The sequence below is a fragment of the Aulostomus chinensis genome, chromosome 24, assembly GCF_037954235.1.
Source record: "Aulostomus chinensis isolate RoL2024-O1b breed Wild chromosome 24, RoL_Achi_v1.0, whole genome shotgun sequence".
Lineage (NCBI taxonomy): Eukaryota > Metazoa > Chordata > Actinopteri > Syngnathiformes > Aulostomidae > Aulostomus > Aulostomus chinensis.
In genome coordinates, this window is record NC_141343.1 from 9521887 (window position 1) to 9539163 (window position 17277).

Sequence of the window (17277 nt, forward strand, 5' to 3'; positions counted from 1 at the left end):
TTAAAAAAAAACAAAAAAACAAGGAGTATTTCCTGTTGTCACCAGGTGATGCAGACTTGCAATACCGCTTTTTAGTTATGAGTGGGGGGGCTTCGGGCGAGAGGTGGGGTTGGCCCTGAACAGGTCACTTCCATGGGCAGGGCCAACACAAATGTATACATATGTGCATTACTACTAAACTTAAAAGGCCTCCTTCCAGCTAGAAGTGCACTCGTTAAACTGACCACACATTTTACTGAAAAAAAAAGTTGATCCCATAATTTTAGTGGAGTCATCTCACTTCTTTGAGTCAAATAAGCAATAAATGTGACGGTAAGGTTCATTTTCAGGCCCTTCTTGCGTCATAAATACTTTGAGTACACGAGGCTGATAGTTGTAATCCTACAGTACTCAAAAAAACAGCCCAAACATCGATATTTTACTAATATGAATATATACGAGTAAAGAAGCTCAAATAAATGGTTGAATTAGCATTTGACAAACATACGAGAGAAAGTACATTTTAATGTGACTTCCTTTTTCAGATAAAAATGTACACTAATTTTCCGAGTGAAGAGAAAAAAATGTTTTGTTTTTTTTTGTCAAGGCACCGTGAATGAGAGGGAGCAAAACACGACAAGACTTACCGATGGGGCATTTTAGTTGGATTCATCCAGTTTATTAGCGCTTGAAGCTCCAACTGTCTCTCCAATGAGCTCATGAAACTCAAACGAAGTCCGAAATGTTATGAGGTTCCACTTAATTTGGCACAGTTTCGTGTTTTCGTCGTATGTTCGCTGTCGGTGTGTTTCAGTGGGGCATCGGTCACCAGGTGGTAGCAATTAAGAAGGCGCTTCAAACACACCTGCCCGCGATGGTGCGTTCGGGAAAGCCTCGGAAATTCTTCTTCAGCTTGCTAATAATTGGCCCTACTCGTTCTATGTTGCCAAAAGATAACAATTCAAGTATTTTTTTTGAATAAACTTTACCTTACACAGAAACCAAACAGTATTATTCAAATTTAACCCAGCTGATATTGGTGGATATACACCCATTTATTGTTGATCAAGAAAATACAAGCTATCAAAATCCCTCAAGGGCTCAGTACTGACACCATTGGTCAAAAGTTGTATTGCAACCATATCGATGCGTTCCAGAGCAAAATTCGTGTTTTTGGCCTACATATGACACTGTAATGTTTTGCCATTTTTTTCCTCATTCATATTTGGACAAATCATATCAGTCGCACAGTAAATGTGATGTCATTAAAACAAACAACAGTAAGGACAGTAAGGATTGTCAAGCTGTGCCGAACTCCATCCAAACCCTGAAAAAGCATCATCAGAGCCCCCCCCCCCCAAAACTCAAGGATTATTTTTTCAATTATCCAATTATAATATAATTTTTTTAAACCTGCACACAGATTAAAAGAACAATATGTTGCCTCACTAGAAAATCAAAAGAGCGAGAAGCTTTTTTTTTAAATTAAAAAAAGGCATGAAAATAAATAAAACTGACAAAAAAAATGGAGAAAATATGGTGCAGGGAAGGGGCAGAGGAAATTTTCGCAACAAGGAAAGACTGCGGTTGGTTGACACAGTGAGAAATCACAAATGGATAAGGATGTGAGTGAGCTTGAGGGACAGTTTGGGAGGGAGAGAGAGAGAGAGATGAGAAAACGGAAGTCTGATTCTGACAGTGGGGGCACTGAGCTCGGCTGATGGCCCCTAATGAAGTACGGCAGCTGCAGAGGAGGAGCCCGCACTGACAGGCCATGTCCCACTTTGACGGATGGAGGGCGCACACACGCACACACACACACACATGGCAGAAGACAGCCAGGATTTAAGCATACCAAAATTGTGATAGACATAGCATGCACTGGGGAGCAGAATACTAAATGGTAGGACATTGTCAGGATTCTTGGAATACATCAGTGAGCATCCATTTCCATCTTTTTTCCTCCTGTGAATAGGAGAAGACAAATACTCTCTGGTCTCAGGTTAATAAATCACCATCTCAAAATCATCATATTTTGAGTCGTGTTCCTTGAAAACATGGCAACAGATATTTTTGGTTTTTTTTATTGTTGTTGTTGTTTTATTTTTTCTCAGGATTTCGAAAATATTTCCAGAATTGTTCAAGGCCAATCAAAACACCATTTTATCTATTATCACGTTGATGATGTGAAAATACGGAAAAGTAAAACAGTGCTTTAGACTTTTTTTTTTTCTCAAAATCCTTACAATGGCAGCAATCTACAGAAAGTAACATCAAATCACTTGTAAACTTGTTATGGAGGGTCATCGCCATCGAGCTTCGCTTTTAAATTTCTATATCAAACGTCTCTGTTGATAATGAAGCGAATCGTGTGTCTTCTCAACTTTTTTTTTCCTTTTTTTCCTTTTGGAACACCTATGACACTCCATTTCCTGCAAGTCAAAATAATCAACAGAACCGCAGACTGTAGAGTTCATCTCTGGAGGGAATGAAATGAATTATAATAAACAATAACCTCCCACAATCCTTGAATATTAAAGCTTTTTTCTGTGTTTAATTGCTCGCGAGTGCAAATTGAAGATTGCTGAATCTACAATGTTAATATTACTCACCCTTTGTTTATTGTAAGAGTTTGGTATATTCTGCTGACAGAGGCGCATGTTGTCGTTCCGTTAGAGAAGGACCCTTTTCTTGAAGAGATTTACTCATCTAGCGGTATTTCTTTTATTCTCAGCCACAACGACCTTCAGGTGATAACAAAAGTTACATGAAATGATCCATGTGCTGGATGCTGCCTCGTGTCCTGGCAAAGTGAGATTAGTGTTGTAATCATCACTTACATGCTGCTTTACAGGCCGGGGACACTTAATTTCAATGAATCTCTGGATCTTACAATGTCCATTGCGGCCTATGTACAGCAGATGGCAGCAGAGTACCTTATCATTTATCGACTTCATTTCCAAACCATGTATTTTAATCACGTCGAAACTTTCCTTTTGTGCTCAAATTGCAGGACACGCAGAAGAAATGGTTAAATAAAATGGTTTATTTAACAATTTTTGATCAATAAAAATAAAAGGTTACAAAAGATCTCTGGAATCAAAGAATTATACAAATCACGGCTCCGATTCAATCTCATCTTCTCATAGAAAAAAATACAAAAGGCACTGCGCATCAAAGTCCGCTGCATGTATGAAACATTTTGAACCAAAAACAAATACTACACTACTTATATTTACAACATTTTACCGATGCCTCCCACTTTAGAAAAGCAAGCCCTGTCCGTTTCTTTCTCGTCACGGTTTCCTTTCAGTGTGGACGCGCTGTTACAAAACTGCAGAAACAAAGTAAAAACAAAAGAGGGCAGCGTATAACTGTTGGGAGTGTGAAAAGAGACAGAAACGAGCATAAATAGAGTGCAAAGACATGCCTTAAATGTTATGTGCCACGTACTTTTCTACCGGTAAGCCTTTACCCATCACGTGTAGCCGTTTGGTTAAGATGTCTGACGCCCAGGAAAAAAGCGAGGAAAGACTTCCTTTCCAGACGCCGTTAAACATCAACCCGGTGGAATTTCTAACGCTGATTCGCAAAGGCTTTCCATAAAGTGAGTGAAAGAACTGCAACAAAACTTTGTGTTCATCTTCCTCTTAATCTCCTCTTAAAGTGTCTTTTTGTGACATTCATACACTTCTTCTTTTTTTTTTAATCCAAACATGCCAACAAAAAGGTAAGGCATGTTTCTTGTACCTTTCTAATGTGCTCCATTGTGCAAATTCAATGTTCATTCAAAGCTAAGAGGTCATACCAGAACACCAAGGTAAGCTTTTAAGGACTTCTACCATCTTTTTTTGTTTTTTTTTAAACTATGTTTCCAGACCAATCTCTTTGGCATCCAACATTCACGTCCAACGTTGTTGTCGCAAGTCTGCGGAGGAGCAACGACAAATCCCTGGTACAGAGATTGAGGCTGTCATGCTACGTGATCTATTTTGGCATCCGGTCACATACGTACAAGTTCCATTTGCTAAAATCAGAGGAAACCGTGCTCATCGAGTCCTTTTGGAGTCACTGGATTCCACTTTGCAGTAGTCTTGGTAGTAGAATAGCCTGCAAAATAAAACCAATGGACTTCATCAATACCAACATTCACAAAAAGGCTCAAACACGTCCCTTTGTGTCATTTTTGGTACCTGATTCTGATTTGCTTTTGGATGGCTCTGGTGGTGGAACATCTGGCCCAAAGAGGCCCCTCCCCTCCAAGTCACTATCCCCAAATGAGGTATGTTCCTCCACTCTCATGTACAAGGCAGGTCTCTTGTGGTATTTTGCCCGGTAAGTGTCTGTCATACAGTTATCCACGGAAAAGTAGGTGGTAGGAAGAACCATATCTGAGGAGTCTGTACCGTCTCCATTGCTAGGCTTTGGGCTGGGTAACCTCTCCTCGCTCTCGCTAGCCGAAAGATCGTTCTTGTCCTGGTCTGATGACCCTGACTTTGAGCTGGCGTCCGATGAAAGCCTGTGCTCCACTGGTGTCTCGATCCAGCGACGGAGGGCGGTGTGCAAGCCGTTTTTGGGTTCGTTGCGGGGACTTAAGTGTGTTGGCAGCTCTGCTGCTTCAGAGTGAACGCCAGATGGGTCAGTGGGATTGCTGCCAAAGGTCTTGGGGGGTAAAGGCGGGGGGTAGCTATGCAGGAAAGGGTCTGTGTGCGCGGAAGACTCTTCTTGTTCAGAGAAGGGTCCAGCGAGGTCGTCAGAACTGTTCCACTCAGAACTGCTGGTCTTTGTTAGGTAAGGAGGCACAGGGCTCACAGGGCTGCCATCCACATTTTCCTCCCTCTCACTGTCCAAGCCGTTATTTTCCAAGATTCCAGGAGTGTATCGGAAGGCTCTTCGTCTGTTGAAACACAAACATCCTTTTATTTTTTACATGTTCCTGAACAGACAGTAAAATTTGTTGTTTTGTTTTTTTTAAATACTGTTTTCAGCTTTACCTTTGCAGCGGTAGACCAGATAGGAAGTGAGAGTCTGGCAGGTCTGGAGATTGTCTTCCTTGTTCACCTGGACAATAATGAAGCACCATCAGCACTTTGCATCACAAAAGACTAATTTGCAAACAAACAGATGGTCCAGAATAAAGCTGGAAAACGTCGGTCAGGTTTCGATGTGGATGTGGCTGCAAGAAAAAGAAAAAAGAAAAAAAGATATATATATATATAGTCTCTCCAGCAAAGACCTGTTATCTAACAGGGGTCGTGGTGAGGCGCTTTGCCTGATGCTGGAAGAGGAAGTATCAAAGCAACTTGTCTGGCAGAGCACCCTCGGGCCCCCTGTACACCACTCTGACTCTCTGATCCAGCCAGAGAGCATGGCCCCTCCAAGGGAATCTGGCTCTGTATCCAGGCCCTGTTAGCCTTGAGCTAATAGTGCTAATGAAACAATAAGAACCCCAAATGAACTCTAGCAGATTTAGAACCAACTGAAAGAGTGCTGAAGGTCATTCAGGTTGTGATGTAACATCATTTGTGCATAACGGTTGATTTCCGCTTACCAAAAAAAAAAAAAAAAACAACAGCAACAAAACAAATAAATAAATACTTTTTTTTTTTTTTTTAAAAACAGGTCTCTGGGTGGTGCTTGACGGTGTGGAGTGAAGCCAAGTTCGCAGGGTGGGTGTGATTTGCAAGGCCTGAGACAGACAACAGCTGACTAACAGGACAAGGAAGAGAGTGAGTGGCTGAGGACCATCTGTGATGTGTCAGCATACACTTTTTTTCTTTTTTCTTTTTTTTCCTGTACTCTCTGAAAGCATTAGTGGCTAAATCCTTTGTGCTGGCATGCAATTACGCCGGGGTCAGACTCCAGACTCTAGATCCCCTCCAAAACACTATTGCATTTTTAAGCCGCTAAGTCCATGTGGCAATTCACAATTTGATGCTGCTGATCTGCGATGTTGGCAAGCAACTGGGACAATATTCGTTAAAAAAAACAAAAAACTAACAAACAACAACAACAACAAAAAAACTGACCGAAAATAACAACAACAACGACAAAAAAAAGATGTCACTGACAAGCCTTTCACCTCAGAAAATCCCCCCTTTTACTGTAAGGTAAACTGCCACCGAGGGAGAGCTTGAAGGAGGAAGCACCTGCGTGACAAAATGGTGAGTTGGGATGTTGGACGGTCGACCAAAGATTTTTTTTCTTCTTCTTCTTCTTCTTCTGGAAAACAGCTTTAAAATATTCCTTTCATTGGTCACGTTTACATTTGGCTGATTTCCAAATGAAGTTCCACAAATTATCTAGGCGGCTATTATTTTAAATATGTTTCGTCTATTTTGGGGGGGATTTTTGTGATGCTCATCAATTTTTCTTCGAATTCATACTTATTTTGATGACCTTATTGATATTTTTGGAAGGGGGGGGTAGAGTAGGACATGGGTAGGGTGATCATTTTCAAAATGAACTTTGATTTAACCCTCTTATTTGTCACCCTGTCTGGTTAGTGCGTAAACCAATAAAAATATCTGATTAACATTCATCCCATTTATTGCTTTTTTGATGTATTTTTATATGCACTGATAAAAATGGATGAAACCGAAAAAAAAGTTCCTGACATCCCTGCAGGAGCGCTGATTCAATGAATAATAATTGTTCAGAGGTACTGAGTGTGCGACACTGCAACGAGTGGTGGACAGAAGAACTGCTTCATTTAATGTTAATGGAAAAGCATCGAGGGAAGTTGGTACATCCGCACTTGTGGAGCAAATGTTTATTGAGACGCACGCCGTGTGTCATCCTCAGCTCTCAGACCAGCAGTAAGTGTAAACATTCCCTCCTGATGTAAATGACTGAGAGACCCATCTCTGATCCTGTTCCAGCAAACGGGATTACTCAGTTCAAGAGAGACACCTGTTTAGGCGCCGCTGCTCTCCACTGAAGAACAATCAAGAAGGAAGAGAGGGGGGAGGGGAGGGGGAGGGGGAGAGGGAGAGAGAGAGAGAGAGAGAGAGAGAGAGAGAGAGAGAGAGAGAGAGAGAGAGAGAGAGAGAGAGAGAGAGAGAGAGAGTTGACATCATTTCAATAATTCCCATTGCCAGAGAGTGAAACTCCCTGAGGAAACAGAAAATGTCCCTCAATACAAGATCATGAAAGCAAAGCCTAACTCGGTTTGGAGCAATCAGACGTTCTTGACAGGCCTTTGAAGTTTTGTTGACGTGACAAAAAAAAAAAAAGTAAACATTTCAGTCGCAGGGCTAAAGATTTGTAGTTTTCTGTGGTACTTAAAATTCCTCAGCATCATCAGACTCTGGAGATTTTCAGAAAGGCTTGATTGATGAGGTGACAAAAATGTCAAGTTATTCAACTATGTGTGGCACGGGCGCAGCAGCAACATTAATCCAAATGCCACAATATAAATGTGCACTCATCCTGTGGCATTAACACTTGGGTTATCACAACAGTCACTACCTTGTTGGGTGGCATCACTAGGTTAAGCTGGGAAGCATTACAGCTCTCGACACGCTAACTCACCGACGGACATGCGCTGCAAAAGATGCTGCAGACAAACACAATGGATGACAAATCCATTTAATCGGATAAAGGATAAAATTCAGCGGGACTCTTATGGCTTTTTTTTTTTTTCAACTTTTATCAAAGGGCATTGTTCCAGACATGCAGAGGCATTCACACGCTATTTGTTGAACTGCGTTTAACACCATCGCAAATACTATTTGTGTCAAACATGAGATGGGTCAAGTACAATGATAGCTTCTCAAGTGTGTTACTACGGAATCTTGAAGAGCGCAGGAAGGCAATCAGGGCAAACGGTGATCCAGGATGATTTAGCGTTCACATAGAAGGTTTCAAGTGTCCGGAATTCCCGCCCACTTCCCAGGCAGCTGTGACCTTTCACGCTATGACAGACAGGATGCTCTGCTAACCATTTCCATTTCAGAATGATGTAGCTTGAAGTGATTTAGTTGACACAAGGACAAAAGGTGACCAAGGCTCAACGAGAACAAGTGTCATTTACATTTAATATCATTTACAAGCCCCACCAGACAAGCGTAAAATCTTGTCTTCGTTCGGAAGATCGCATGTATTCCTTCTCCTCGCATCAGAGATCAACTGGGGGTTGATCCAAGTACCCCAGATTTAAAGGTGGTAATCCCTTGCGGTTCAAATGTTTCCCTACAAAATATCACGAGCAGCAACCACACAGGCAGGTTAGGTTAAAATAAAAAACAATACACTGCACCAAGTCCAAAAGAGAAAGAAAGAAAACAAGGCTAAAAGCCAGAGAAATTAAGCAAATTTCCCTTGGCAGACAAATATTAAAGTGACACGAACAAGCTTGCAATATCACATGTGCAATTCACATGAGCTCAGAAGCAACCTAGAGGATAGTTACCTGTTCTCATTGAATCGGTCTCACTCCCCGCCAGAGACATTCTGACGTAAGCTAAGCTAAATGTACAGCTAACGGGAGGTTTGAGGTTCACCTCAACACAACTCATCTGACATGCTAATGGTATAAAAACATTTGCACCCAACAAACAATGCCATACAGGTCATGTGGGCTTATCTGAATATTAACTGGTATCCCTCTGCATTACCTGTTACCTAAATGAATATGTAAATGAGTTGATCACGTGAAAACAATATAATTCAATTCCCTAAAACCTGAATTACTTTCGGTCACTTCGACGAGGATTACATTTGTTTATTCCTTCTTCAGAGCACCGAATGTCAACTGTGCATCTCACGCCCCCCTCCTCCCTCCCCCATGAATGTGCTTTTAGAAAGCCTTTTAGACCGGAATATGCAGCTCGACAGACGACCGCAGCTGAATGCCCGCCAAATCGACTTTGGACACATAAAGAGCAGCTTGTCAATACAATTTGAAGACCGCAGGGTCATAAATATCCTAAGCTGATTTAAAATAATATCTACAGTCAAACAGATCCGAGAAGGCCACTCAGAAGTTTGACACATCAAAGAGGAGGAAAGTGAACAAACCTGACCGCGTGCAAGAAATCACAATCAAATTTAATCAATCATCATTCATTCATTACGAACACAATTATGAGGAGTAAAGACGATAAGTGACCATGCCTTGGAGGAGGACCAGTTTCAAGACGATGAATTTCTGCCAACGTTTTCTCGTTGCGCTGGTGTAAAAGCTGCTCTCAGGTCTGAATGCAACTCAAACGTCGAAAGCTAAAAATTGAGGCCGTATTCTTAATCTGCTCTTTCTATGCTTTACTTTCAAGCTCTTTGGGACCTCAAAATACTTGCCGTACTTCAAATTGGCATTTTATTTGTCTCATGTTTGAATACCACCATCTGACAGGCCCAGTCATGGCATTTTCTGCCTGGCTGAGCACAGCTGGGTGGCCCTTACAAGCTCACTCCTCTCCCCTCCTGATTCAGGATTAACTCCGTGTACTCCTGTGGAGAGAGTTTGGGTCTTTTCCGCCTCAAGATATTTGCAAAACTATACTATTTTTCTCTGTTCTGATATTCTTCATTAAAAGCGGGCTTGTGCTAAATGAAGGCCGAAGGGCGTCCAGACAGCCCCCCCCCCCCCCAATCCTGTCTGGAATATAAAAACAACCATTAGTGCAACTTCTCAACATGACCCATAACTTGAGGGCTGGTTTAATCTTCACGGATCATTAAAACAAATGTGAACTGATTCAGTATCCTTATTGATCCAGAAGTGTTTGCCGCTAAAGGAAGAAAATCACTGAGGTTAACACGGTCTTTGAGCTTCTTCTTCTTCCACTTTTTTTTTTTTTTCCCCCATTTGTGTGCCAGCAATGGCAGGCAATCGAGTGCTTTACTGGGGCTGAAAGTGTTAATTCTCGATTGGAACACCAGAAGGAATCGTAGCTTCGTCGTATTACGTGATTCAGAAGTTTGTTTGGATTTTTTTTTTCCTGTGAGCACAATTCTCTGTATGCTGCGTAACATAAACTTTACTAAGGAAAAAAAAAGGTCACGGTCAGTCGGGGAAGAACCATAGCGCACTTATTTCCATAAAGTGTCCCTTCAATCAGGCTGTGACCTTAAAACTACTGATGGAACAATAAATCAAAGGAATTGCCGGGGACTATCTTCATGTTTCAGACCCTCACAGTACATGGAATCAGAAGGGGCGGGGGGGAAGTTTCTTTAATGTCAAGGAAAAGCCTCATGAAATATGTCAATTTATGACCTATTCTGACAATACAGCAGGCTGAAAATGTATATTCCTTTTGAATTTATTGGTTTTCTTTTGAAAGGTTCATACATTATGAGCATATTCCTCAACGTGTAAACATGTATGATGACAAACTCAATTTAAACACTGGTTTCCAAAGGAATTCATAAACATTCTAAGTTACTGGTGGCGCAGAAGTCGGTGGGAGTTACTTACCAGAGGAAAATGTTGACTGCAATATGTCAGCCTTTAAATCATCACATCTTCTGGGAGGGAAGTGATCCCTAAAATGCAAAGTGAATTCAATTATTCATGCATTGTGGAATGCCACCAGATTTCGCAGGGCGTGATCTTTCGCTGTGCGTAGACGACGATATTCTTTGTCAACTTCTTCCAGTGAGAGATCAATGCTGTAGGCCGGACAAAGATGACCAGGTGCATTCAGACACTGATTACAGCGACACGATTTGCTTGAATATATCCTCAAATGTTACCGAAATAAGTGAACCTCTTCACCATGTGTTGGGTGAATTCATAATGAATGAGAACTTTACCAATATGCTGTCAGGAGATAGGCTTAAATAATGTACTCTGCTATCTGCCTGCTCTCCCCTCTGAGTGCTGCATTTGTCAGCTCGCAGGGATCATTATCTCCAAACAAAAGCCTACTACAAAGCCAACAAATGACAGCCCAGCATAATAAGCTTGGTGTATCTGCCTTGTGCGCATTTATGTTAAATGGGTCTTGCTATTCTTAGAAGCGTTTGTTTTCAATGTTTAATTATTTAAAAATGGCTGCTCTTCTGAGACTTAAATGAGTCAGGCATGACAAAGCAGTATTCTGACACTGGGGTTCCAGAGTAAACATTTAGAGAGGGTTAAGTAGTAAAACTGTCTTACCTGGTCAGATGCAGCTCGGGTATCGGTCGCAGGTCATTGGAGGAAAAGTTCTCCACGACAGGCGAGTCCAGGTTTGCGGAGCTGTTGCTAAGTCTGTCACTGCTCTCATAGCCAGATTCTGTTCGCTGGATCTTCCAGTTGTCATGATGGACCTTAAGAGTTGCAGAGCCCTTTGACCTGTCCTTGTCACTGTAGCCACCCCGGCCATCTGAGTCCAATGAGCTTCGGCTTCCACCGTTTTCATGCCTCTGCTCATCTTCATAAATGGTCATTAGGCTCTTGGGTTTGCGCTCTTCTTGACTCCCCCACGTAAAATCTCTGTCCCGCTCTCGGTCACGGGACGGTGATTGACTGCTGGGTCTTCTCCTGGGGCTGTGCTGCCGTCGCTCCTGACTTTCTGAATTGCCGCTTAAAACACTGTCCACATTTAGGACCTCCCTCATGGGCTTCCAAGGGCGGCTGGTTCTGCTGCGGCTGTTCCCTCCACTTCCGGGACGCTCTCGAGAGTCTTGGCTGCTGTCGGTATCGTATCCATTGGAGACCTGGTCTAGTCTCCTGCTGTTACGACCACTACTGATACTTGGAACGTTGGGTAACACTCGGACCCTCGAGTGGGAGCGAGGGAGCTCGTGAGATGACCTATTTCCATAGGTGAGTGTTCGCTCACTCCGAGTGGGACCTTTCCCCTGGCTGCTGTAAAGGCGAGTCTCCAGGTGCTGTTTGAAGCCATTTTCTGGAGGGGAGATGGAGCGGGAGTAGATCCGGGCTTGACCTGGATCTGAGATCAAATGAAATGTTTTATTAGATTTTGAACGGAGAGTACTTGAGAGACAAATCATATTCTGAATAAATATTTGAAGGCACCGATTTAAAAGTAAAAACACTAGCTGACCATAAAAACCACCAAGTCAGAAAAGAACTTATGGAGATAAAAATCAAGAAGACCTGATTTTGACAAATTTAATAAAGCTCATCCATGTATATTTTAATCCGATTTTTTTTAAGGGGTTATCTTTATCACAAGAAACTAAAAATTCAGAAGGATTCTTTTTGAAAGCTTTCCATAGCATTTGATCTGATTATGTTTTTCCTTCTCTATCTAATGCAGTGCTCTGAACACTGGACTGCCACAAACATATTACCTTCCAGTGACACCTTGACACAAAGACAAAAGGCTATGCTGCAGAACACAGAAGGTTGGAAAGCAAATAAGGGAAGTGCACGATGACAGCAGGGTTACTGACATTTATGTCTGCAGGTGTGAATTACAGCCAACGGGAGTCGATTTTCGAGGGTGATGTGTACGCAAAGAGGTGCCACCTCGTGTGTAGACAGCCATAAGCATGATAAAAGGCAGCACTTTATCATTCTGTGCATGTGTCTTAATGGATACTTGTGCTTGCTCTCCCAATGCACAGGTGACATGTCTGCACATGATAGCGTGCAAAGGATGCGTCTCTGCTATTCCAAGGCCATTCTAGCCATAAAAGCCACTTTCAAAATATAGGTCAGCAGACATCCTTCCTGTCAACTGCAGACGAATGACAAATTAAAGGAAAACCCTGAATAAGTGAGGGGAGAAACAGGATGACCACATCCATAGGGCAGGAGGGGTCACTGGTTTGAAAAATAAAGAAATAATGCAAATATATACAATGGCCTACATAGTTATCAGATGTTTTGCAATCTGAGATTTTGACACAAACATGTTTCTACCGCCTAATAAAAATCCAAGTGAGGGAATATCTTTTGGAAGAACAGTGTGCATCCCTCCAATGTTTGTTCAGACACTTTGGAAGAATGTTAACATTCCGGAATCGGTATATTCAGAGGTCATTTTGAATATTCGAGGAGTCCACAGTCAAATGTGAGCAGCAAAGTTGCTTTGGTGTTTCTGAAGTGCTGGCCAGGGCACGAACACAAGTGTCCTTCTTACATTTACTATCGTGCAACTGCCATTCATCACAGCAATGGCACGAGCCTCCCGCATTCAATCATAACTGGAGCTTGGCAGCTTGGAGCTGATGCATGAGTGTGTTACCATTCTGTTCCCTAATCCTTTCACTGATACTTAATTGAAAGCAGCGATGTACTAAAGGAGTATTAAAGGAACTGACCAATCAGCCTACTGATTGTCTCATGTCTCAAAAAATGAGGTACAAGAAGGAAACATCCAAGAGACAGTAACAGGAATATGAATTTTTGGGTATACATCAGCCGAGAATTCAATTCTGTCATATCTATCACTATTTGGTTTCCTGCTCCTCTTTTATGGTGTTTTTGTTGTAAATATTCATGTTCGCAGTGAGGGTTCTGACTATGAGAGCGTGGGATGAAGGAAGGCTCCAACGGACGTCAGCAGTTAATCCCCTTTCTGACACATTGCTCCCTAACCAAGGGTTACATAAGGGCTGGAGAGTTGGAAAGGCTAGCCTTTTGAATCATACAGCAAAGCAATTCTCATGTGTTTGTGCCCAGCCTTACATGTACGGTCCAAAACCACAGCTCGACTAGCTATAGATCCGTGACCAACCTCTGTAGCGTGACTCTGGCCTCCGCTGACCGCTCCTATCAGACTCTCTTCTGGATGGATGCATCCCCCGCACCTCTCCTGTTCTCTGGGCAACCACCCTGGAAATCTCCCTGAAAGGACGCTTGGGATCGCTGGTGCCAATTTTCCCTATACAATCCAAAGATATTTCAGGTATTACAGTCGAGCTTTAATGCGGAATTGTTTGTTTCTAAGGCACATTTTCTACACCCTGAGGGAAAAGGCAGCAGCGTGGAAACTAAGATGGCAATGCACAGTTGCTGGCACATATTCCCTCTGAAACGCAATGATTAGTCATGGCGCTGGAAAACCGGATCACACTGTGGTTCTGTTAGCTGTCTGGGATTTCAACAGGAATCACTGTGAGGAGAACACGATGGTTCAAACACACCAGGTGTTTTCAGAGACTGTGTTTTCCGGACTCAATGGAATGCCCAGCAAAAATATGTTGAACTTCAAACCATGATGTGGCGGAGTCTAATTATTTCGACTTTTAATTAGTTGTTACAACTCTGAAGGGAAAGATTTTGGTTTACAAATTTTGTCTCTTCTCACATGATACATAAATCGCCTTGTCTTTCCAGTAAGGCCATTAACAAATCTCTTCTTCTCAATTTGCACGCTTCTCCTTACTTCTACTTAAGTACTTAATCCTTTCTGTATTCCTAACATGGCCGATTTAGTTTTACATCGAAGACATTTAATTATCTCTTCTTCTGGTTGCTACGTCAGATCCACATTTGTAGAAACACTCTGAAGACATAAGTATTCATAAAAGGGATAAAAAGGGCCACGAGGATCTTGAAACTACAACCGCCCCACAGCGCAACTTCCTGCTCTTTGCATGTTCACTCTTGTTCATGCCACTTACACTTATTTACATTTTCAATCCTTGTGTCTGACTGATACAAATAGTTTTACATCAAATAAAGTTGCAAATTTGGATTACCGTTCCCCAATCTTATTCTTCTTACGGCGCTCCTCCATGTTTGCCATCACAAATCCCTCTCCCCCTGCGGCTAAGTCTCAAAGTATTCAGTCCTTCTATCCTTACCTGGCCCACGTCCACTGCTCGTCTGAGCGCTGCTCCTGCTAAAGGTCGAAGGGCTTTTCTTTTTGAAAGAGCCTTGGCCCAACAGAGCGTTCAGATTCTCCCTGGTGAGGTCCAGCTTCTTCGGGGCTGAAACTGGAGACTCGAAGCCTTGGTAAGAGAAAAGAGGAAACGGAATGATTTTTAAATTGTCAAGTTCCTGAATATTTGCCCGTTGCAAACAAAAACACAGTCAATATAAAATCATTAAATGTAATTGAAACTAAGAAACAGAATTTCAACAAAAAAAAAAGATGTTCTTCTTGGTTTGGGAGGATCAGCTAGTTTGGCCCTGCCCTGTCAGCTCTGATGAGCAGTGATGGGCTGTCGCAGCTCGGACCTGGGGCATGGCCAACGTGAAGAGTTGGAGGAGGATCTTTAAAGGGGATAAAAACCTCTCCAATCAAACAAATCCGGAGATGTATAATCCAAAAAGCAGAGATGTTTACCTTTTTTGAGCGACACATTTTCATTCCTGCGTTACAAAGGCGACTAATGTCATCTAGGGTTTTTCAGAAATGCTATACTTCCATTTTGTGTCCCCCCCCCCCCCATAGACTTCATTTAAATGCTTTTGCAAAGAAGAGGAAATTTTGTTTACAGTGAATGAGATTAAAATGAAACACATATTTAAGTAAATCCCCCGCACTGCAACAGCAGGAATTCTAAAAATGAAAAAAAGTTGCTCTTTGCCAAGTATTTAGACACAAACAGCCCAAACCATTAACAGATCACAACCCCAAATCTTTTTGCAAAACATCCATCCTTAAATGTTTTAAACTGAAATCTCCATTACATTCAACTAGCTATGATCGCGACCTGTTACCTACCCCTCAACTCGTCTTAAAACTGCATGGACTGGGCTTTGTGATCAAGCAATTCATCAGGAAAGTAAAAGTAAGGGAAATCTCAATAATTTTAAGGAACTCACAGTAAGACAACGATTCACATTTTAATATTAAACGCGTAATTTATTTAGGGTCAAAAGGGGGCAAGATTGTTGGTGTACAGAGCTACTTGGGACGCCTCATACCTTGTAAGTCTCCATTGACAGGGGTCTTGCACTGGGACTGGCTGCCGTTTTGTTGCTGGGCATCTTCTGCTTTGACGGCGCTCCCGTCAGGATTGGCGTAAAAGAGTAGAAGAGGCTGGAAATGACCTTTGATACATTTGCTGACAACATCTTTCCACCGAGAGCCGATCTGCAGCAACAGACAAAGAATGAAAAAAAAAAAGGGAAAAAAAAGTCAAACGTGTTAAGTTCATGACATTTCATGCAGCAAAGATACATAACCCACACTTTCATCAGCCCTCTGGTGACACTTTATAATGCTGGTGCTCACATACTTCCGGGGTCTAATTCAGTTTACAATGGCGGATGGATTATTGACAAAATACTTCACTCATGATCTCCTCTTTCCAGTTCCAAGGAAGTCTGTTAAAAGTTATTTAAAGTAAACTGGGAAAAGTGCGCGTTTGCCACAGAAGCACCACAGAGGCAGGCCACAGGGCACCAGATGCTGGTGTGTGTTTTAATTAAGCAAATGATGGGGGGGGGGGGGGGGGGGGGGGGGGGTAAAGGAGGAGAGATTGTAAAAGGAATGAAGAAAAGAGCAACAAAACAAAGATAAAAAGATAATTCTGACAGATATGGATAAAAAAAAATGTAAATACAGCCCTTAAAGATAAAGAAAAGTCTGCAACCACACTAAAACAGCAACGCTCACTGCAGCACAGACACCAAATTGCTGGATGAACTAAAAACTGCCATAGCAATTTCCAAAACGCCGCTTTGTTTCCCTCCTCATGTGAGCATATTTATTGGTTACACAGTATAATGAGTCGCTTCAAAACAATCTCAAAAATAAGCCTCATTGTTGCCATGGATACCTACCATTTACTTTTGTTGCATTAATTCAGAAGTACAGATAAATAAAATATTTGGTCCATTTCGCAGTTTAGTTTATGTCTGCCACCCAAACAACTCTGTGACTACGATATCAGCGATCCCTTCTCACGATTAAAGGCCAAAAAAAAGTGTTTCTTCGTTAAAAAAAACAAAAAAAAAACAGTTGTGAGCGCTCCAGACACACTATCGCAGTCATTTAGCAGCTGCGACTCGGGGAGTCATAGAAATGCTGGCAGGTTTCGATCCAGGTATGGACTTGGCAGGCACTGAGTACAGAAGCTCCTCCATCTCAGTCAGGGGAGGGGAGGAAGGGAAGGAATGGCGGGGGTGTTGCACACACAGCACAAGCTGCTGATGGATTGACACCGGGCCAGCCATCCGCTGCACCACAGTCCCAGAGAAAATCGTCAAGACAAAAGGCATGCTCACATGTGCACACAAGAGAAATAAATCCAACATAAAAAAATGAAAAAGGGAAAGAATGGATGAAAGGTTCTACCAGCTATATACTGTGAACACACACAACCACTGGCCTGTAGAGCACAGTCGTCCCTCCTCCTCCTCTTTTTACACCTTGCAACTCAGCATTCTCAGTGACCCTTCAACTTCAACTAGTGAACGGATCAGTAAAAAAGAGCTTT

At 42.2% G+C, this 17277-nt stretch overlaps 1 protein-coding gene and 1 long non-coding RNA gene across 4 annotated transcripts in view; both read right to left on the minus strand.

Moving 5' to 3' along the window:
• Nucleotides 1-820, minus strand: part of LOC147238638 (uncharacterized) — a 96357-nt gene extending 95537 nt beyond the window's left edge. For 2 of the 3 annotated variants that reach the window (XR_015111808.1, XR_015111807.1), the window contains exon 1: nucleotides 627-820. This is a non-coding gene — a long non-coding RNA (uncharacterized LOC147238638). The remainder of the gene's footprint in view (nucleotides 1-626) is intronic. The other variant, XR_015111806.1, reaches the window with a different exon arrangement.
• A 2174-nt stretch (nucleotides 821-2994) lies between these two features.
• The window catches only part of usp53a (ubiquitin specific peptidase 53a), a 30509-nt gene continuing 16226 nt past the window's right edge, over nucleotides 2995-17277 (minus strand). The window contains exons 10-17 of the mRNA XM_086197554.1: nucleotides 15761-15929; nucleotides 14692-14838; nucleotides 13620-13766; nucleotides 11087-11864; nucleotides 10403-10470; nucleotides 4974-5040; nucleotides 4173-4876; nucleotides 2995-4089 (exon numbers count right to left, since the gene is read on the minus strand). Of these exons, the coding sequence (XP_086053680.1) occupies nucleotides 4013-4089; nucleotides 4173-4876; nucleotides 4974-5040; nucleotides 10403-10470; nucleotides 11087-11864; nucleotides 13620-13766; nucleotides 14692-14838; nucleotides 15761-15929 (2157 nt within the window). The 3' untranslated portion in view covers nucleotides 2995-4012. The remainder of the gene's footprint in view (nucleotides 4090-4172; nucleotides 4877-4973; nucleotides 5041-10402; nucleotides 10471-11086; nucleotides 11865-13619; nucleotides 13767-14691; nucleotides 14839-15760; nucleotides 15930-17277) is intronic.